The sequence below is a fragment of the Harpia harpyja genome, chromosome 2 (genome assembly GCF_026419915.1).
Source record: "Harpia harpyja isolate bHarHar1 chromosome 2, bHarHar1 primary haplotype, whole genome shotgun sequence".
Classification (NCBI taxonomy): Eukaryota; Metazoa; Chordata; class Aves; order Accipitriformes; family Accipitridae; genus Harpia; species Harpia harpyja.
This window is the reverse complement of record NC_068941.1, coordinates 1,310,654-1,332,622: the sequence shown is the minus strand read 5'-3', so window position 1 is coordinate 1,332,622 and position 21,969 is coordinate 1,310,654. Positions and strand designations below refer to the sequence as shown.

At 44.5% G+C, this 21,969-nt stretch overlaps 1 protein-coding gene across 7 annotated transcripts in view; it reads left to right on the top strand.

The window, feature by feature from the left end:
* The first annotated feature begins 102 nt into the window (after positions 1 to 102).
* Positions 103 to 21,969, top strand: part of EPGN (epithelial mitogen) — a 43,650-nt gene continuing 21,783 nt past the window's right edge. For 3 of the 7 annotated variants that reach the window (XR_008238813.1, XR_008238810.1, XR_008238811.1), the window contains exons 1-5: positions 103 to 2,131; positions 2,614 to 2,727; positions 8,378 to 8,498; positions 9,271 to 9,423; positions 9,735 to 9,872. Coding sequence is in view for 4 of the 7 variants with exons in the window: in XM_052811795.1 (XP_052667755.1) it covers positions 2,095 to 2,131; positions 2,614 to 2,727; positions 8,378 to 8,498; positions 9,271 to 9,423; positions 9,735 to 9,789 (480 nt within the window). In the remaining 3 variants the exon portion in view is untranslated. Of the gene's footprint in view, positions 2,132 to 2,613; positions 2,728 to 8,377; positions 8,499 to 9,270; positions 9,424 to 9,734; positions 11,414 to 21,969 lie in introns of those variants that run through there. The other 4 variants (XM_052811828.1, XM_052811820.1, XM_052811811.1 and 1 more) reach the window with 4 other exon arrangements.

The window sequence follows — 21,969 nt, the reverse complement described above, 5'->3', positions numbered from 1 at the left end:
TTAACTATAATCATCTGCATTTTTGGGGCAGAATAACAATTTATGGCTTTTTGCTTATGTCGCTCGAGTGAATCTGCCTCTTTCGTGTCCTACAAACAGTTTATTGTGCATCTTAAGCTTTTTCTCTTTTCACCTATGGTGGATGGGTTAGCATTCCACAAAAGCCAGTGAGACCGAGGTTTTGCTCGACGGCATGCTATTTTCAGAGCTGCCAGACACATCCGTGAGAGTATTCTCCACTGGGAGAACATCCAGAAGGAGCATCCAGAGGGAAGGGCCAGTTAACCAACCCAGAAAGCATGCTCGTGTGCCAGACTGGGTGAAGTCTGGCCCAAGCACGAACGCCCTGTGGCGGACAGAGGCATGGCCTTATCCACTGAAGCCTTCCCACAGGCCTACCGCACCCAGCCGTATTGCCTAATGACAAAGCCGCCTCTCGGATTCAAGCTGGGTTAAGCTCCCGTTGTATAGATGTGTGTTGAAAGCAAGGCTCATGAGACGTAGCCCTGCTTGGGACTGATAGCAGAGGTTATCCAGGTAGGCATAAACACTCCTGTTGATCCAGGGAGTGCGCAAGCTGCACTCGATCAGCGTGCAGGCATGCAGCAATTCAGGATAGCGAAGGAAGGGAAAAGCCTGCTGGAATGCAGTCCATGAGCAGGACAACGCATAATTAAAATGTGCATAACTAGCTTGTGTTTTTCCCTTAACATGTGAAGTGGTTAGATTTAATCCTGCAGATCACTGAGGAGAGTAGAGGGAGAACTTGAGGTGTCTGGAGTTATTAGAGCATTTATCAGACGATTTTTGGTTTTAAAATACAAAAATTGTGAAATGTTTTTGTTGCTTGGAGCTCACAGTTGAGAGAGCAAAGGTGGTTGCTGGGGTGAAGTGTGTAGCTCTCCTTCGGTGAGAGTCGGGTGGTTGATGTGTGTGTACATTATTGAACTGGGCCTTTCTGATGATCTGCTCTAGTATATTTGGCTGCGTAAGTACCCTTCAGAGAGACCAGTCCTACTTGTTCCAAGCTGCATGTGACCAAGGAAGCTGCGCAGCGTTTGGGGCTGTGGAGAGTGGTTTAGTGCAAGAAATGTGTATGACAGGCATGTCTTAGAGACCTACAAATGCTATATGTAAAAAGTACGATTGTTCTCATGATGCATACCCGCTTCTTGAAAAGGTAGGGACGGGCTCTTATGGCAGTATAGGGGCAGGAGTAATGAAGGGATCGCCTAATGTAGGAGGCAGCAGCTTACCTGCTCTTTCAGTCTGTGTTTTCTCAGCACCTGTGCTTTGCCAGCTTTCGACTTCTGCCCCGCACAGCCGCGTGTAGCTCCAGCCAGCAATCTCAGGCCTTGCGCAGGGCTGGTGGCTTGCCTTGCTCCAGAGCGTTGTGCATATGGGGAGGCTGAATGAAAAGTGATTAGCATGCCCCTTGGGCTCGCCAGAGCCTGTGATCAAAGGCCTCTTGCTGGCAGTCACTGATGGAGAACATCATCCATTATCTTTGTGTCTGATCGCTTCCTAATCTCGGCACTAGCTGTTCTCGCAGTTCCTCTTCTGGATGGCAGGGAACTGAGGTACAGGGAGGACCAAGGAAGGAACACAAAGCAAAGCAGGGGCTGGTCCCTGGACCCTGAACTCCAGAGTAGCATCCTGAATGCTGACTGTCCTCCTGGAAGTAACACAAGACCTACATTGCTGAGGGAAAGAAAGATCATGTTTTTCACAATACGTCATTTTTCATTTTGCTCACCTCTGTTTTGCTGTATTTCGTTGATCTGCTCTGGCACATACCAGGTCTCTCTTGAAAACTGTATCTTTGCATGCACAATTATGCCCACAGGTAATAGGAAACCAAGGTTTCAAAAGAAAACCTGATCCCATTGCTAGATAATAGCAGTTTCCTAAATAAATGTGTGGTTGCCCCGGGGGTTGAGGTTGTTGCCAGATGCACCTTTTTTTGATTGGTGAGAACAGCAGATGACGCTTCATGGCATATAAGTGCAAGAGAAAACACAGGAGCGCAGATAAGCAGAGCAAGCGAGCCATCTGGAAAGAAGAGTTGAGAAGGTGTTAAAGCAGCTGCTTGCCATGGCATTTGGAATGCTAATCTATATTTTGCTGAAAGGTAGGTTTGGAGGAGGCTTTTCAATGTCGTAAGATACAAGGCTTTGTTGAACAATAGTTCACTCTTTCTGAAATAAGCAGTAGGGGTGGGAAGCATGCAGAGATGTTGCAAAACAGAATTACTTTAGAAATTTTAAAACTGGATGAGATTTTAACTGATAGGGCATAGTTTAGACGCTTTGAAAAGAAGCTACTTAGACGGGTAAATAGGTGTAACATTGTAGTATATTACAGGTATCTGTGTTGTATATTGCATGAGGTAACAGAATGGAGAACAGAATGGATGTGTATGTTGGAAATTTGCAAACAATGGTTTGTTTCCCCACAATCATTATTACGCTGTGGCATAAGGAAGTTTGAGGCAAGAATGTATTAAATTAATTGTTATTGTATTGCTGCATCATATCAGAATTGTATTAAGTGGGTACATGTTTTCTGGATGAAATGAACCTTGAATAGATATATTGAGTTTTTCTGTTACAGTAAGCATCTATTTGCATTACACAGCAATGGGGGCACTGAGTGAAGAGTCAGCTATTACTGTTTCATCCCTCAGCACAGACTTATGGAATAATTGGACAAAAAACAACGCTGAAGGTATTTCTTTTTTGTTCTGTTCGTCTCTATTAATCTGTCGCTTAAGAAAAACCCCAAACCAACAAAAAAAAACCCCAAACAACCGAAAATTCAAACAAACCCAAAACAAAAAAAAAAAAAACAACAAAATCTATTATGATGATAGCTGCTATAATGCTCCTGTCACTTGGACACTGTTGAATTTTGTGTGTGTTTTATTTGTGAGATGAGCTGCTTTCTTCAAGGAGCCTTAAAAACCTTTCTGAAGTAATAGCTGCCACTCCGCTGGGGTAGGCTCAGTGTTGACCAGCTAAAGGATCATTTGTCCAAAGTCAGTTATAATTTGAAGAAGATAATTTAAGGCTAATTGAGATGCATGATCTGCATTTCTGATGGCCATTTCTGTTAACTTTTAACTAGTGCTTGGTTTCTAGCTGTCCTCAGCGTGAATTTTTATGCACTCAAATGAGAATGCAGCAAGCATAACTTCAAGTGATGCCTTCTCATTACTGTTACTCAGTAGTTTCTTTCTTTGTTGCAGTTTTGCTTTCGGCTATCACAGCTTCCACAGCCCTCTTCAGAGTGCTAGCTCTCTCTTTTCTTTCTTTCTCTTTTCTGACTGAAATGTGAACTCAAGCTATTTACCTGCCAACATCTGAGACCAGAGCGCTGTGTTTATCCTGCAAGCTGCATTCTTGATGTTACTTCAGGTGCTAGTGATGTCATTACTTTTGGAGAACTGTGCGATTTGGAACTGAGGTTTTGGCAGGTCAGTAAAGGAGGAAAGGATTTTAACCGTGATACTTATTAATGTCTTTGTACTTTAAAAAGAACATAAACATGCATACAAATCATCTTCTGTTAATTGTAAGTCATCACAGAATGTCTTACAAGCTTTTTTTAGTAGATCCATAAGCTTTTTATTTTTCTCGTAACAAGTCAAACTGTTTTTTCGTTTGGGTTTTTTTTTTTTTTTCCTGCTTTGTCATAGTGGTACAGTGTTACAGACATATATACACTCATCCATATACTATACACATATACAAATGCTATATAAGTGGGTTTCATATATATGTATGTAAGATATATATTTTTTTATATATATAGACATACATATGTATGTGAAGTTACGATGATGTTGATTTTTGAGTGCAGTAGTTTGATTTATCAGCGCAGCACTGTGGTCTGGTTTAGTGGATTTGTCTGTGACACGATTCTTCCAGAGTTGCATACAGCAAACAGGAGTATAATGAAGTAGAATTATGTTGTGACTCGTTAAGTACCCTGTTCGTGTTATTTCTAGAAAGCAGGAGTTATGGGTCATGTTTTAACAAATAAGAGGCTTGTTTACAGGGACACAGCCATGTCTGTTACTGTCCCATGTACCTTTATGGTAGCTGTGACTCTTGCAATTCAACTAGATATCAGCGCTTTTAGTTGAGAGCGTGTTCCCCTCAAAGGTGGAAGCAAATTCGCAAACATACAAGCACACGTTTACACGGGTAGTTAAAAGTGTATTTCAGTGGACCTTTTACAAAGCCACTGAAAAGTTAGAAAACAGCATTTCCAGAAAGAAGATTGAAAAGAAATTCTTAAAGAGTCACCAAAGAAACTGGCTGTATCTCTCTGAAGTTTTCTTGTAGCTCCTATTCCTGTGCAAGTTAAGTTTATAGTAAGGTTTATAACCAAGGTTCAGTAATACTGGATCCGAAGAAAATGAATTCCTGGTTAAGTATCACTGGAGGAACTGGCAGTTTCTTGTGGGATTGCAAGTCCTCTGGGGATGTTAATTTCTGCTCAATCCATTTGCCTCCTATTTACAAGATCAGGCTGGGCCTAGGAAACATTAGGTTTAGTGATCAGCCGGGGGCGAAAACGTAATGGAGAGGATGCCTGGCTGGGAGCTGACACCGTAGGGATAAAGAACTTCTGACGCAGTTTGGGCTGAAGGGGAGCCTTTGTAGCAAAATGGGCAGCTAGGGGTAGGGAAGGGCTTGGTTGTTTTACTGGGGGAAAAATGAGATCCTTTCATTGCCATGAGCTGCTGCTTCTGTGCAGCCTGTAAGGGAGGCCCTGAACCTGGGGCTGACCCCTTCCCTCCCTCCCCTTTCTGACTTTCCATGACGCACCATACTTGAAGGCTGAGCTGTCGTGGTCTTAGTGGCTGACTTTTTGTTGCCGGTCTGTCAGTTTTGGCATGCCCAGGCTTCCAAGTACCTGTAGTTTTGATTTCATGTCAGATCTTGCCAAGTGTATCTGTTTGAATGACTCAGTTACAGGCAACTGTCAAGTGCTTACACAGCATGCTTTTCTTTCCTCACGTGACATGAAAGGGCACATGGATGTGTTTATTCAACAGCTTATTTAGTATCTAGGTGGATAATATGATATGAATTAGCATAATGCTCTGGGATGGGTTAGAAAATCGTTCTTTTTGTTTTCAAGACTCATCATTCTTTCAGAGGTAATTTGTACTTTTGCAATGTCAAAATAATTAGCGCTTAGAATTTTAGTGTGTACATTTAAGATCTGATCTTGCAACCCACAATGGACAAAGCTCTTGCTCCTGACAACGAGGGAGGAATGTATTGTTCATTTGTCGCCTGCGCAGCAAGGTGTTTATCTCAAATGCTTTCTAGGCAGGCTTCTGCTCTAGGCTGACCTTTGTTTCTAATGACAGCACTAACTTTCACGGCACTCAGGGGAAGAGGTTTCATGTACCTGCATGAAGCGAGGTTTCTTCCAGGCGTTGGTAGATGAAAGGCTGCCACCTCTCGGCACCGGTGGGGTAAATGAGGAGGGATGTTCTGGCTGTGTGAATCCATCGGGTGGAAGTTTGAGTAGAGGTGGCTGGTGATTTCATGAGTCTGGTGTGTAGATTTGTACCTTCCTCGTTTATTTTTTTTTTTTTTTTTCCTGCGTGGCAGAGATACGAGTGAAATACTAAACCTGTGCAGTAGACGTCTCCTCAGGGCCCGGTAGGAGAGTAGTACTTTGGGCGGCAGGAAACGCACATTAAAGGGTCCTGTTGAGTGCTTACGTTTAGTGGTTTCGTAGTGCACTGTTCAGACCCCTTTGGGCTGAAATGGTGATTCAAAACAGTTGGTGCCTAAGTGTTTGAGGAGAGGCACAGGGGAAGCGTGAATGTGCCATTGCCTATTTTGTGAAAGTCTTCCCTGCAGAGCTTCCGTGGCTGGTCTGCAGGTACATTAGGCCTAAGTGAAAATGGGCTTTTGCAGGTCTCCTGTGTCCTGGATCTCCTTGGCATGCTGAGCTCTGCAGCTGTGTTGTGTTTACCACGTGCTCTGTTTTCCATTGTGCTTCTCCCAGCAGCGAGCATTGTACGGTCCTCCTGTGCAGAAAATAGTATCATCCATCTGTTGTCATAAAATCTGTCTTTTCTTCCTGAAATCTGTCCTTTCTTAAGTTGTTCTTCTCTTCCTTCAATCTGTCGTTCCAAGGCCTGGTCCTGTGCTGACTGTCCAAGCCAAGAAGCCTGTCCGTGGAGCCAGCCAAAAAAGAGCCAGAGCTTGATACTAGAGCTCGCGCGTAGCCAGCGCCGGCATCTTCCTTTGCAGAGTGTGTGGTTCAAGGCTATGGGGGTGTCCGCCCTACACAGGGGCTTTCTGTAGCAGCGATACCATTCTGGTTTCAGTATATGGGGACAACCTAGCTGTGGTGCCGTAGAGCTTGCTGTTAGGTGATGCTGCACACAAATCTGGTCTGTGAGCTGCTTCAGGTGCTCCCCTGCTGCATCATAGTGTGCGATAAAGATAGGGCCTCAGTCTGGGCATATCCTTCAGTGTGTATGTATTGTCATTTGATTGCTAGGTCGAAACTGTGGGTTTGGTTTATAGTTTCTAGCGCTGTGTTTCAAGCTTTAGGTCTGCCATCTCCGCAGTGTGAAGAGAAACTTGTGATTTTTCCTTACAAGAATGGAAAAGATGCCCTTTTCTCAGCCCGAAGAAGTTCATTTTAAAGCAAGACATGTTTTTTCCACCTTCGTAGTTTTTCCCGAGAAAGTGTAGTAAACCAACATCTTCTTTTTCAAGCTGACTTGAATTGTTACTTGTTCTGTCTGAGTCTCTTGGTAAGCTGGAAGTCTGATTGCTTTGTCAGGTTTGAGAGGGCACTATTTTCAAAGTACTGTTGTTTGATCTGAGTAACAGTGATAGCATCATGCCTCTTAGGTGTCCAAACCACACGATTCACAACTGAAGTTGTGAACTGCTCTAGCGTGCGGGAGTAGAGTAGAGCAGCTGTTTGCCATCACTTGTCATCTCTGTGGTGAAGCTGCATAAAGGATGAAGGAAAAAATCGCCTAGTTTGAGCGCACAGGGGGGATTCCTGCCATTAAATGACTCAAACTGGAATTTGATCAGGAATTTAGGGGGTTGGTGGTGTTAATTCTGAAAAATGTGTCGTGGGATCTCGAGTTGCCCGCAGGACGGCCAGAGGCTTACATCTATGACAGTGGTTCCATCGGTGTAATATCTCCAGACCTTGATTCAGCACTTAGTCAGAAAGGAAGGTTTCTGCTTGCTGTATGATTGTTTAGTCACTCTGAGCAGACCTTGTCACCTTCCTGCATGATGTTATTTTTCTTGTGGTCATAACTGAAAGCTGGTGTTGACATACACTCGGTTAGGAAATCACCTTCAGCCATCACTAAACCAGTCCCCTGAAATAGTAAGACTTTGCTTGGACACCCCACCCCACCAGCGATTCCTGTAACTGGGTAGAGACACCAGTTCAAACAGATACTTCCTTTGATGGTGAAGCTTTTGAGCTTTCTCTTCACTTGCCGCACCCCTGCTCCCATGTTACAGATTCATGCCAGCCTCTACACTCCTACACAGCAGGGTGCCTCGCTTCTGAGCTCAGGCCCTCTTCGATCAGTATGTAACATTGATATAAGATCCCCAAGAACAGTTTTGACTTCTCCTTTATTCCCATTTGAGCCGCCATGGTTGGGAATAAGGTAGTCATTTTCTGTGTTTTCAAAGCCAAAACATGCTTACTGGCCTGGATGCATATAATTTTGCGCAAGTTCTGGAACTTAACGGTAGTGGACCGTGCTTTTGCATGGTAAGACCATCTGGGCAGTTTGGATGCTTACAAGCATAATCGGACACTGCTAACATTAGACCATGGAGAATGAATAGAGGGAGCAATCCCACCATTCATCACTCACTCATAGCTGCAGAGCTGGCAGGCAGGAGTGTTGGAAATGCAGTCATTTCTCTTGCGATGGGGAAAAGAAAAAAGGAATTTACTAATAATTTGCATTCGGACTGGGAAGCATACTGAGAATAATTCAATGCTCTCATGGTCCTAAAGCCCTTATATTCCTGGGATGGTTTTTCTGATTGGATTGCAGGTTGGGTAGTGCTGATGTTACCCTGGATGAATCTCCCATAATCATTTTTATACATGCTTCTCAAGAGCAAGCAATTTATTTACCATTTGTTCTTTCTCTAAAGCTATGCTGGAATGTCTTAGAAGCTTGTTCTGCTTAGCGGTGTTTGAATTTGCTCACAAGACATATTGCAGTAAATCTGTGCGTTAAGTGTCTTCTGCAGGCAATGTCTGTTCAACCTGAGTTGTGAAAATAAATTCAAATGATTATTTTTTTTTCCTAAATATAACATGACTTTTTCCCCTTTCACAGTAGACTACACAGAGCAGCCAAAGCTCTTGAAGCTTATGCAGACCTGTCTTGAAGAACACCACAGCTATTGCATCAATGGGCTCTGTGCTTTCCACAGCGAATTGAGGAAACCCATATGCAAGTAAAGAATACTGCTTATAAGTAACCTTCTTAGAAAATAACAACAATAGCATTGTTTCTTTGTCTGCTACATGTTAACTAATGTTATGTGACTAATTTTCAGCAGAGCGTAGCTTTCAAGTGCCAGTCAAGTATTTGCAGGCTTCAAGTTTGGCACAGGCTCGAGTGCTATGGTGGCTCAGGACTGTTAACGAGGCAGTAGTGCTGTGCTAGTGTAATACTAAGGAAGGGAGAGGGAAAATACATAGCTTTGTAGGTCACTGCCGTGATGGCATCTCAAATCATAACTGGTGCTAGAGTAAGTAGTAGAGGAATAAGTAGATTTCACAGTGAGCACAATGAAGGAGGCAGGATCTTCGAAGATGGCAGCTGCAGCTCCCTTATTCCACACCTGCTTACACAACAATTGGGACTATGGTGTCCTTAAAATTTTCTAGGATCCATACTGGGCAGCTTTGGCCTTTGGAGACATAGTGGCAGCTAAGGATCAGCAGAGCACAGTGCTCTTTGTCCACACCCTCCTTGATGAGGGTATGTTTAGACTGCATTTGCTGCTGTGACTGCAGTACTTGAGCTAGCTTTAAACTAGATAGACTGGGGCAACTGGTAGTCTTGGTGGAATGAAGAGGTTCTGACTGAGCATCAGATTCAGACCATCCTCGTTTAGACTTGTTCTAAATTGTTTAAAACTGATGAAGACTAACATGTGTTTCTGAAATACAAAGCATAAGGAATTCTGAGTAATTTTTGCATGTTGTATATTTATTTTGTAGGTGCCTCGCAGGTTATAATGGTGAGAGGTGTGAACATTTAACACTAAATTCATACGCGCATAATTCTTATGAACGCTACATTGCTGTGGGAATTGGTGTAGGAATACTGACTAGTGGGATACTTGCTGTCATCTACTGCTACGTAAGAAAGAGGTATGGGAGATATGTAACCTTACTACATTCATCTGAATTATAGTGGGCCGGAAGAAACAGTGTGCAGACTTTTGAGGGCCCTGGGAGTGTGTTGTTCTTGCCTGTTACTAATTTGCAGTGTGATCTTAAAGGAGCTCACACTCTATACTTCTGCTTTCCAATCTGCCGGTCGGGTCAAATGGTGCGATTGTCTAAACCATGGGTTTCATTGCGGCTGCCTGAATGGGTTGGGTGATTAGATTTAGGTTCTGTTTAGACTGCTGTGGTTTTAGATTTGTCTGATTAAAATCACATGATGTTGTCCATTTTAGATGCAGGAAGTTGAAATCACCCTACAAAGTCTGCATGGGCGAGACAGCGTTATGAAGATCTGGCGTTGGGACACTTGCCAGTTTGCCTGTAAACGAGAGGAAGTTCTGCTAGGAAGGGCACCCCGCGCCATCCGGCAGGTACCCCAGCCTCGCTGATGAGATGAAATAAAGGGAATGACAGAGCGAGTACATAAAACGAACGCCTGCAGAACTGATGGGCTCCATTCACTTTTGAAGAAAGACTTCCCCTTTTTAGTAAAGGTTGCTAGACGAGCAGGTCCAAACAGCTAAGGATGCTTGTAGCCTTCTCAACGCTCTCCTGTGGTTGATATTTGCTGAGGGGAGGACTGGTTGGTTTTAGCTGTTTTCAGTCATTTCAAGCCCTAGTACAGTGTTCTGCTCTGGTCTTTTCTGTCAGTTTTTTGTTGTTTGGTTTGTTTTGTTCTTTTTTTTTTTCATCTTTTTTCTCCTCTGGAGGAAAAGCACAACCTGTCTCACAATGGAGTTGTATTCTGAACATCATATGCTGACAAGAAACCGTTTGGGTTCCGATTTCAGTGTCTGCTGCCTATGTGTGTGGATAAACAGCCCTCCTCCAACACAGCAGTTATTTTCAGTGTGCTAAGCAAAGTATAGGCTTCTGTTGCCACAAAGGACAAAATCTTAAAATGCTTTGGACTGAGTAAAAATCGATGGTTCTCAAAAGCTTACTTAAACTTGGGAAGAGAGTATAAGCAATTCATGGAAAATTACATCATGACACCTCTGGGCATGGCAAGTTCTCACTATTTTCATAAGCAAAGGAATCGGACATCTTTCTCAAAATGGATTATTGAGTGTGTTCTTGACAAAGAACTCTACCTTTCCCTAACATCATATAGCAGCTCATGAGATTCACAGAACTTCACGCAGAACATTACCTTGCTGCACCGTGATTTCAGCGCAAGACTTGAGTTGCTAGAGAAGCTGGAATTTTGTTATGGAACTTCAGTATAGCTTTTCCCAGGAAACAGACTCTCTTTATTCCATTCGTACGTTGCGTACACAATGTGACCACTCAAATAAGAAAGAAATGGCCATAAGGATTTTGTTCCACGCTGGACAGACAGATACATATTAGATGCTTGTTTTTCTTCATCTTGTCTATGAAGAATTGCAAAGGTAAAAAGATTTTGTTCAAGGAAAAGGGGAGAAAACTGGTTCTGAAGACAGTGGCACTAACTGTGACTTCTCACTGACAGCTGCAGTGTTTGCTAGTGCTGATGAGACTGGCGATGGCTTTAAGAGATTTTCATTTCAGCTGTTGCACATTGTCGATGCATCCGCTATGCTTAGTCATCTACAAGAAAAAGGCAATTAGGTACTTGGGGATTTTATGTGATGATATAGGCTCCTAACTCCAGGTGCCCTGCTGGAAAGCTCAATTTCTTTGTTAATGTGAGTTAATTTTCACAACAGGATGCATGTCATTTGTTGAAAAACCCCTGTGTATTTGTGAGACTACAATGATAATGCTGAAATGTGTATGAAAGACTGGGTTTTGAAAGGGTAAATGTACATTTGGCACTCCAGTGGTCTGAAGTTCAATGGGCTTCTCCCACAGGGGGATCCTGGTCAGTAGCTGAGTCATCTTGGCTCTCCATTTGATACCAATAAATAAAACAACACGTCACACACTGGTTGGTTGGAGTCCCCATGCAACAGACTGGAGCAAGCGACACGTGCATACACAGAAAGGATCGTTGGTGAGGAGCTGGATGGAGACAGACAGTCCTTTCCTCTGTGCGTTGACATGAGTGTTTTCTAAGAGGCACTGAGCTGATTTTCCAACTCGCAGCCTTTTTGTTTTCTTCATCTCAAGTTAAATCTTCAGATCTTTGTATCGTTTGCTCCTTTCCGTTCTTCTGACTTTTTCTTAATATTCACTGAGAGACAATTTCTGCTCTTCACAAGTTTCACGTCAGCTTTCAGTAGTTGCCCTAACGTTTGCTGTGGTGAGAGTGCAATTAGATATGAATTACAATCTGGGCATTGTCGCGCACACACATACACACACACCACCCTTCACCCTTTGCACAGACATATTAGAAACATGCGTGTCATCAGGAAAACACAGGTGAGAGATCTTTCTCATCGATCTTGCAGACAATTTTAGAGCTGGACAGGCCAGAGGATGAAAAGCCTTAAAGCTTTTGGCATGTGAGTGAATTTCCTTCTCTGCAGTGAGTTGTCTCTTCCTGCATGCACATTGCAAGTGTTGCATTAATTTCTAGAGGACCAGCCCTTCTGCATCACAGAGGCTGGGTCTTGGAGCAGGCACACGCAGTAACACAACTTGCTCAGGGTTTATGTGCAGTTGTTAAAGGAGTTCTAAGGGCAGGAGTTTGACCAACTGGACTTTCACTTGTCCAGAGAAAGCTGTCATGGATTTTGTTTGAGTTTAACCATTTGCATGTCCTTTTACTTTTTTGTCACCCTTTACACACCAGTGACCAAGCAGGTGCCTTGCACGATATCCAAGTGCTTCCTTGAAAGTACTGATTGCAGTGAGACACTCTGTACCTATACAAACACATAATGACTTACTTTTTTTAATGTTTGGTTAAACATAACTGGGAAGGAAGGTCTATTTCAAGACCACAATTTAGCAGGAGACTAAATAGTGAAATATTTTTTCTAGTTTGCTTTCTGGTCCAAGGCAGCCAGTGGAAGTTTGCTGGGATTTTTCTGCTAGTGGAAAAAAAGCTCGAGCATGAAACACTAGATGAGCCTGTGCCATGCAAAATGAGACTTTGTCTAAGGGCAGAATGAGAATGAAGCGGAAAGATGAAGATGGGAAGAAGGAAGGAAAAGCAGGTCTTTGCTTTATTTTCGTTTTCTTTTTCCAAGTGGTATTGAGGCTTCCAGAAATGGGTTCCTTGCCACCTGGGTGCTGTACGCCCTGCATGCTGAAGCACAACCTCGGAGCAGGCTACCAGCTTCTCAGACATCCAAGGCTGGTGGCACCAACGCAGATGACAACTTTCTCCATCAGTCTGCAGTGTTTACAGGCTGTAGCCCATGTGAGAGAAGAGTGTTGTCATTGCAGTTTTAAGGGATTTCATCAGGCCCAAACTGTGTTTGAGGCATCACTGCATGAATGAATCACTCTGCTGTTTGATGCAGTGACCTGGCTGAGGAAGTCTGCGTTGCCTCAGATTGCTTCGTGGAGTCAGCCGTGCTGAGCCCTGCCTTGATAAGTGACAGATGCTACTGGGCTAGTATGGTGTGTTGCTGCTTACGGTGCTGAATTTCCTGCAGAACAGGCCTGTCAGAGGATCAGGATCATCTTTCCTGGCTCATTTATCAGGCTCAGACTCCTTCTGTAATGGCATAATTAACAGAGTCGTAAGCTTCTGCTTCCTGTTAGCTGCACGTGCCAAAGCCTGTCATTTCAAGAGGAGACCCTGTGTTTGTGTGGCTTTTAGGCAGTCCTGCGTCAGCTTTTTTGGGGCACCAGCTCAGCAGGGCCAAGAGAGAGACCTTAAGGACTGGTACCTGCCTTTCCAAAGGACAGAGCATTTGCCCTGTGTGTGATCCTGGCTGGTGGAACCACATTGGCTTTTCCTGCAGCGCATCTCTCAAGCCTAGTTGCCCTTAAGCGACCCAGCCCTCTACCTGCTTCACTGACATCTGCAGTCGCCACACAGGTCTACTTTGTTGCTAATGCTTGGCTGTGACTTGAATACCTCCCCTGAATTTGACACCCATTTTCTATTGAAGTGTGTGGGTGGCCTGCAGTTTTCCTGATCCCAGCAAGGTCTTTTTAAAATGGTGAGATGCAAGCCTGTGGAAAAGATGACTGTCCTTTCAAAATACTGCTTTTAATCTTGGAAGGAAGTGTAAGGAAGTGTATCGATGGCTAATGTTTGGAGTATGCAGTGTCCCTGTCCTGCCTGCCTGATAGGGTGCACTGTTGATTAACAGCGGTGCCCGTGACTGCACACGGCTGATTCAGCAACCTGAGCTGCAAGGGCACAGGAGCAGGCAGGCCACTGGCCCGCGTAGTCCGATAGCCAGCCAGCAACTGCAGACAGTGCCAGAGGATCCTGAAGAAGGTTTTAGACGTCTGGTGGCAGGCAGGTAGGTAGGAGACAGTTTTACCTCAGAGAAGGTTTTCTCTTACTCTTAGTAACCAAGAGTATGTTTTGCATAATAACCCAGCAGGGTTTCTGGTCCTTCCCACTTACTCTGGCAACCCAGCTTCTTCTAGTGCATATTAAAAGTAAAAAACTGAGTTGTGCTCATGTGGCTAGCACAAGGCTAACTAGCATATGGTCTGAGTGTAAGTACTGGGTTGTGTCCTAAGAACTAGCTGTGAAACTGGTTACTCGCTAGTGACTCTGGACTTTATGCAAAAAAACCCCGAACAAGCCAAAAAAAAATCCCCCAAAAACCAAACCCACGAAAATCACGTGGCTCTCTGCAAAATTTTATAGCTTTGTCATTCTTTACCCCCATTATATGTTTTATTTAATTTCTGGTCCATGAAATACACTAGTTGGAAAAGTATCCTGCCAAGAGAAGGCTAACTTGGCAAAATAATTGATTTAATAATTAAGTTCAGAATAGCTCCCATGACCCCTGAAGCTCGTGGTCCCTAATGGATTTGTCTTTAGAGCATCCCCGTGAAGCAAGGCAGTGCTTTGGGGATGATGTATGATGTGCTGTGGAGAGCTAAGACAGGGAGGCATTAAAAGTCACATGAAGGAGAGGCATCAAACTTTTCAAACCTGCTCATAGTGCTGTGGCTGATTGATCGTTCTTCTGCCTCTTTGATTTCTTTTAAGAAATGGTTCTCTAGTAGATCGATAACACAGTAGCAGTACTGAGAGAGGGGAAAAAGGGGTCAGTCTTGGTGAAATGGAAGTTTGATGGTAAACAGCAAGAGTTTCTTTCTGAATATTCATTTCAACTCTATATCTTGTATGACATGAGTGCAATTTTTTTTGTTTTTGTTTCAACTTTTGGAGCTATTCAGAGAAGTATCATGACACAATGTGTTTGAAATAAGACAATTTGCGTAATGCAGATAAATAATTTGAAGGCTGTGTTCAGTCGACTCTGGCCCATCGCAGGCAGGGTCTTCAATAGCCCTGCTCATTTCAGTAGCTCCTGGCATGGAACCGAACAGCTTCATGGCAGTGGGGTAGCTGGATCCAGCCTCTAGAAAAAGCAGCATGAAAAATGAGGAGTGGGAAAAAATCCACTGGTTATTGCTTGCATTTCAAGGTGTCACTTCAGTGGCCCAGAGGTACCAGTGAGCAACTTGACCTGCCGACTGAGACTGAAAGTGCTGTCTGCACAGCTCAGCGCTCTACGGTCTCCCTGCATTGCAGAGCTCTGATGGCATCTGCAGTGATGCGTGGCTGCTTGTACATGTCATGTCATTAGCCTTGCTCTGAAGAGGGAGAAGCCTGTAGAGGTCCCTATTGTACTATAAATCCAGGAAATCATTTGGGACTCCTTTACGACCCAGTTAACAAACAAACAAACAAAAAAAAAGTGCAGGTACTCATTAAAAGCTCAGTGTAAGTAGCCATTAATCATCATGACAGCAATAAAATCTTGTACTATGAGTAGACTTTGGGCTGCTCCTACTCTCGCTGAATTGAATGGGAGCAAGAGCAGGCTCTGGAAGAAGCAGCTCTTAGCAAGCTGAAGGAGGTGTCACAGCACAGCTGACACGGCTGATTTGCGCAGAAGAGGGAAATGTTTATTGTGGTATTGCTGGGAGCACTTTTATGCCAGGCCCCTTTTGCTAGTTGCTGCGCAGATGGTAATAGCACGCTCTCAAGTGGCTGCTGGGGTTAGAAGCTGGGGCACAGACTGGTTTTGGTTGAGTGCGGAGTTTGACTCGGTATGTAAGCTCATTGCCTGTGTGGGCGGGCGGACCCCTAAATGAGAGGTTAGATAACTGCAGGGGGAAGAGGTGAAGGCTTCTTTTCTAGGAGGCCCGATGAAATGATGCAAGAGGAAATAGAGGCACAGAAAAGGGCAAGTTGCTTTATCCAAGTTGCATGAAGCCAGACATTGGCATAAACCCTGGGTCTTTGGCCTACCCATCCAGGATCCAGGTGACTACTTTTTCTCCTGTTTGCAGGGCAAGATTTTGCCTTTGTATTGAAGGGAAACAGCAGAGGCCTAAGGCCTGGAAAGAGAGCCAAGCTGCCGTTTGCTGGATGTGGTGAACATCTTAGTGGAAGGATAGGAATTGGTAGCACCAAAGTGTATACATCTTTTTGTCCAGCTTGTTGGGGCTTCAAATTGATAAATGTTCGCATAGAAAAGGAAGTAAAAATGTAAGCAGTAAGTGACACACAAAAAAAAGCGTAACCATCAGAAGACTTGTGTCATGGAGTTTTCCATGTAGGTGATTTTTAAGGATTAGTTATGGTCCACGTCCTGCTATTAAGTCCATGTAGAAGCGACAGTTCACGTCACAACATAGAGGCTGTTGTATAGCTGGTCCAAACCGATTGTTAGATTGCGCGAGTCAAATGAAAATTCTAATTTTATTTTTTAAAGACATAAGCATAAAAGCAGTCTGAGACAAAATTTCACAGACAAATTAGGGCAAAAACTGCTTTAAGTGCTCATTATCTGGAGCAGTTCAAGATGAACTGAACTTGGGAGTTGAGGCATGTCTTGCATAGCCATTTTGGGGGTGGTTTCCATCTGATGGTTTGAGGGGTTTTTGCCCTATTGTGAAAATAAGGCCACTTGTGAAATTGAGCTGTAGCTCTGGGCTCAGTTGTCCAACTCATAAAAAGGTCAGAGGTGTCCAAATACGAGGTTTTGATTCCATGTCTAACATTGAGCCACTTAAACACTAATTTTTAATGAAAACTTCATGTTTAATTTATCTGCTGAAAGTTGGTAAACAAGTCCTTGTAAAGATTCCCTAGTGACGTTTCTTTTTAACAGTATTTTGTCCTTTAATAAGCAAAAATACAGCTCGCTGTACTTTGAATACCTGATATTCAAATGCCAAGCTGTGTTTCCTGTTCATGACTGACCAAAATGCAGCATTGCAGCATTGCCGTTGGCTGATTAGAGATGAGCTGATGGAGAGCCAGCCTGAGGTGGCCAGCGTGGGAAAGCTTCCTGGGCAGCGTCTGTCTGCAAGCCCAGAGCTGAGTGCCCATATCTGCTGTCTCAGACCTGAATTGCTCCTGGAAGCCCAGTCTTTGGAGTAGCTGTTGCTGTTTGCAAATTAATCTGCCATCACCTCCAGCTTCCCAAGGCAAGGAGCCGTGGTATGATCCAGGGACGGGAGTGTTAGAGCTTTGTCCCTATCACTCCATGAAATATGTTATGCTCTTTGCTTTTTTTGGATTGTTGTTTGGGTTTTTTTGTTTGGGGAGGGAGGGGGAGGGGGAGAGACAGGGAATGCAAGAACCCTTCCTCTGTCTTCCATGTTCAAGAGTGGTGTGCAAAGATGCCCCTCCATAGCTCCATCTGACAAATAGCACAACCAGGGTTGAGACATGAGCGGACAGGGCCACGCTTTGCAAGAGCATCTGACTAACTCGGGCAAAGCTAATTTGGTTGACATCATTTCTATATGTAAGACTAAGTCTGTTTGTGTCCCATTGTTATGGCAAATCCCATGATGAACTGCATTTTATTGACTTCTGCTGGCCGTTTGGCAGAGCCTGGCAGCAGATTTGAATGTGAGTACTGTTCCAGGAAGCTGTCTTAATAGATACTAATTCAGAATTTAAAGGTTGCGGGGCAACAGATGGGCCTCACAGGTAGCTGTGGCAGCTTTACGTAACAGGGAGGACCCGGGCGCTTTGGTGCATCCCTGCTTCGTGAGCCAGGCGGCCCAGCAGCCACCCACTGGGTGGGTGAAGCAACCTGAGATGAGTCAGTGGCAGGCAGGGGCAGCGAGGGGGGATCCTGAGTTACAGGCCATGCCGTGTAGCCGGAACATGCAGTATTTGGCTAATAGTTTTGTGCCTTTTCCCCTCTTTTCAAGGCTACAGCATCAGATGTTGACGCGTGTTTATTGGAGGGATGCTGTTCAGGAAGAGAAACGCAAGGAGGGCCCCCAAGTGGCCTTCCCTGTGTTTGTGATTTTTGGAAACTCCTAGCATCTAAAGTGTTGGTTTGCTGGGTACTAGGCTTTGTAGCTCTGGCATCACCCGTGGTGGACTTAGGCAGCTTAATCTGCCTTCTGTCTCTAGCAGTGCAAGCACTGAAGCTTGGCATGCTGGGATTTGTCATCATTGTAGATGTGGGCAGGGAGAGGAGGGAGAGGAGCTACTGGCAAGGGTGGGAAGGCAGATGCTGCAGCTGGACTTCTGAACGGGACATTGTGTCTGCCCTGTCCAGATGAACAGGACTTAGGTATGTGTTGGTCCCAATCTTGGCTGCTTTCAACAAATGCAGCCTTACTGATGTTAGCAGTGTCGGTGTTGATCCGTGAATGCTGAGGATTTCCCTTGCGGTGGATAACGCAGGTCTAGAAGAATAGCCAGCCTGTCTTAATACTCTTATTTTTCTTATCCAGCAAGGGAAATAATTGAATGCACAGTTCCCATTTGTTTAGGTTATGGGGCCTAATCTTTTTGTTTGACTTGAGAGCAGACCTGGGTCCACACATAGGAGCAAATCCTTTGATACCTGAGGGATGTAACAAATTGGTGGCTGTGAAAACCTTCAAGTAGGAGTTCGTGCTAATTTCTCTTGCTGCCTTATTCTCAGGGTGGTGGTGAGGTGCAGAACTGTGAATTTCAAGATAGGCGTGGACAAGAAGACAAAGGCAGGTCAAGCCTGGCAAAAGGCACTGTGCTTAATGAACTTGTAAAATCAGTCACTTCCAAGGTGATCCTGTAAAACAGGTCAAAAGAAACAGGACGGAGTATTTCAAAGCAAAACAAAATTCAAGACCCAGAACTACCTTTGGGGACAGCTGACTAGTTCCACTAATGGCAGAGTAAGATCTGTGGAAAGTCACAGGAGATGCATATCTCGCTGCAGCAGCCTCTGTTTCAGCTGCGTTCTGGTTTCCCGCTTACACTTTTACGGCTGAACAGCTCATGGTAGCCCCTACGCAAGAGCGAGCATGCGCAGCTGGGCGGCTTGCATAGCCTAAAACAACAGCACTTAACTTTCCCTGCTGGATGTGTGGACCCCTGTTAAGTGAGCGCAGGTGCCAGCAGATGAGCTGGCTTTGGTAGTTGTGTTGCAAACCCTTTTTCAGTAGTTCATGGGCTGGTGGTGTGAAGGATCTGATTGAACAAAGGCACATCTGATTTTGCTCTGGTTGCCAAGCAGGCAGAAAGTTAGCCCTGTTAAAGCAGTGCCTGTGGCTCACTGTGTGCTCTCATAATTGTGTGTCACTTGCATGAGCTCCCGTGTGTGTCCAACAGCTAGAGGTTAAAGCATGGTGTTTTCTCATTTTCCACCTAAAAGTAATTTTACAGCTCTAACTGCCCATGGATGACTTCTGTGGCATCTGCTGCCACTTTCAGAGCAGTGCCAGGTTTCAGGCTGTCCAGGTTTACCGGCGTGAACCGGCACATTGAAATGCAGGCAGGACTCCTGAGGAGCTGAAAGACAGGAAATTCTCTTGCCCTTTCCCCTTGCCTTGTTAATACTACTTCTCTTGACTTTTTTGGTGGCACGTTCACAACTTCTCATGTGCAAATACATTTGAAAGTTCTCCTCCCTCAGGCACTTCTCAGCCATCTCCTGAATTCCTTCCTCCATCGCTAACTACTTTTTCCATCAAGATTAAAGCAGCAAAAAAATGTTCTCTATGGGCTAGGTGCTCCCCTGTGCGTGAAAAATGTGTGCAGGAGCCAAGAAACACCAGGAGTTTCTTCCTGATTGTTCCCAAGAAGAATGGGGAGTGACGCAGGCAAAGGGCATGATCTTACACCAACAGATACGCGCTCTGAGGCCTGCACAGAAATGGTCATGACCTCAGCGAAACAATAAGGAGTTCGGGGGCAGCCACACCGAGTTGTGTGGCCCCGCACATTCCTCGCTGACCCTTTCCTTCTGGTCCAGCGTGGTTCCTTTCAGGTTCATCCTTCCTGGCCTACCCAAAGCCGGTGTCCCCTCTTCCCACCAAGAGCAAGTGACTTGATGCAGAAGGAAAACACCTGGATTAACTCTGTGTGGAGACTGTTCCCTTGAACGGGGCACAGGGGAGAGCCGCAAAGGAGCATTTTAACCCCAGTCCTGAGCTCTGCCAAGGCCTGAGCTGCACCCCACTGAGAACAAACTGCGAGAGGTGTCACGAGTTGGGAGGAAAGATGGAGCCTGCTGTCCTTGCTTTCGTCTCGTGTTACTCAGGGCATGTTTGCACTGGTTTGACCTCCTCAGTTCATTTAGGCAAAGGGAAGATAACCCTGTGTGGAGTACCACTATAAACTTGTCCAGTGCCCTCTTGTAATTCAGGTGCCGTATTCAAACTGCAGCCTGGAAGGTCTTCAGAGGGGTGTTTAAGATGATTCCAAGTAGGGTTAGCTGGATTGCTTTTTAAACCGTTAAGTATTTGTGAAATGTAGCAATTGAATGCCTCTACTAAAGGTTTTTCAAGAGAATCATAAAGTAGGGATTTAAGATTTTCCCAGTTAGCACTGACCTAACTCCAAGCCCTGCTGCAGGCTATAGTAAAACATCTGTTGACTTCAGCGGATGCAGGCTTAGGCTGCTTGGACCGTCTGAGTCCTTGAGTATTTAGGCGTTTACGTATTTTGAGTGCCATGGGATTCTTAAAAGTTCCCCTTCATTTGTGTTGTTTTCTTTAGTAAGAATTACCACGATATATAAGAAGAGCAAGGTAAAAGATACAAGCCAACGTGTGCTATTCAGTAACAGCAACTCATAAATGTTAAGCGTGCTTTGAATATTACTCTAGAAGGTTAAAAAACCCTGAGTGGAGTAGAAAATGCAGGGGCACTTGACTATATATGGGCACTGTTAGGATAGAGCCTGTTGAAATCCAGGGCATTTTTCCATCAACTTCATTGGGCTTTGGAGCAGGCTGCAAGTGGCTCGTGCCTCCTGTGACACAGGAGAATCTGGGGGCGTCTGTCGCCTTCGGGCCACTGCCTCTCCTGTTTGTGCAGACGAAATGTGAAATGGTAGCAGAATTAACATTGTCAATTTTGAGCAGTGACTTGTGAAATAGCACCCGACAGCGGTGGGAATTAGACTTTGTGTATTTTCGTAAGTTTTTTATATCAGCTCTCCATCAGTTCTTCATGCCTACCACAGGGCTTCTGGAGACTCTGTGCATTATCCGTAACTGAAGTGAATTAAAGTGGGAGTGTTTCTCTTCTTCAGTACAAGTAGTTGTATCTATTTGTATTGAAAGAAAACGTGACACAGATATGAGCCAAATTCCCTTTATCTTCAAAACATTTGAATACGTTTGTTTAAGAATGTGCGTTGCTTTGTTGTTTGCTCGTTCTTCCTTCAGCACTTTAGCTGTGTGCTGCCACGTGCAGAATTTCTGTTATGCCAAATCATGTTTTCTGTGATCAATGCCTGGTTGACATGGTAATATATAGTCAAATGTTGACAAAGGTGCCCTGTGTGTATGATAGAAAATCTCTGACTTTAATGTGCATAACATACCTTGTGCTGATGCAGAGCTGAGGCTCTGACTTAGGTATCAGGTGTTTTGGTAATGTTGAACAGCAAGTTTGTCTTTTATTTCTCATAAAAATAATCTTTGTTAACCTAGAACTCGGGTTCACACAGATCAGTGCATGTGCAGAAGGCCCTGCAGAAAACATCCCATTATCCTTAAAACAACTCAGGAAAAAAAAAACCCGAAACCAAACAACCCAAACCCAAAACCCAGCAATGTGGGGGAGAGTTGGATCCCATGTGCGCACTGCCGTGGCCCTCTGGAGCCCCATCTGAGTGTCTGGAGCAGAGGGCTCTGCCGTGGCACAGTGGCAGATCGGTGTGCAAAAAGATACACGTCAGGGCCTGCACAATCTTCATATTCTGCACAAAACCTTTAGTCCGGTCCTTTCCACACATTAAATTCCCCCAAGGTTTATGGTCCTATGCAGAATGTAAAAATGGTAATTAATAGAAATAATACAAAATTACAATTTCATATGATTTACTGCAAGTCGCTGCCAAAGAAATCCAAGCAAAGGTTTCAACGTACCACGGGGAATTCAGTGGTACAAAAGAGGCTTGCATCTGCTTCAGGAGG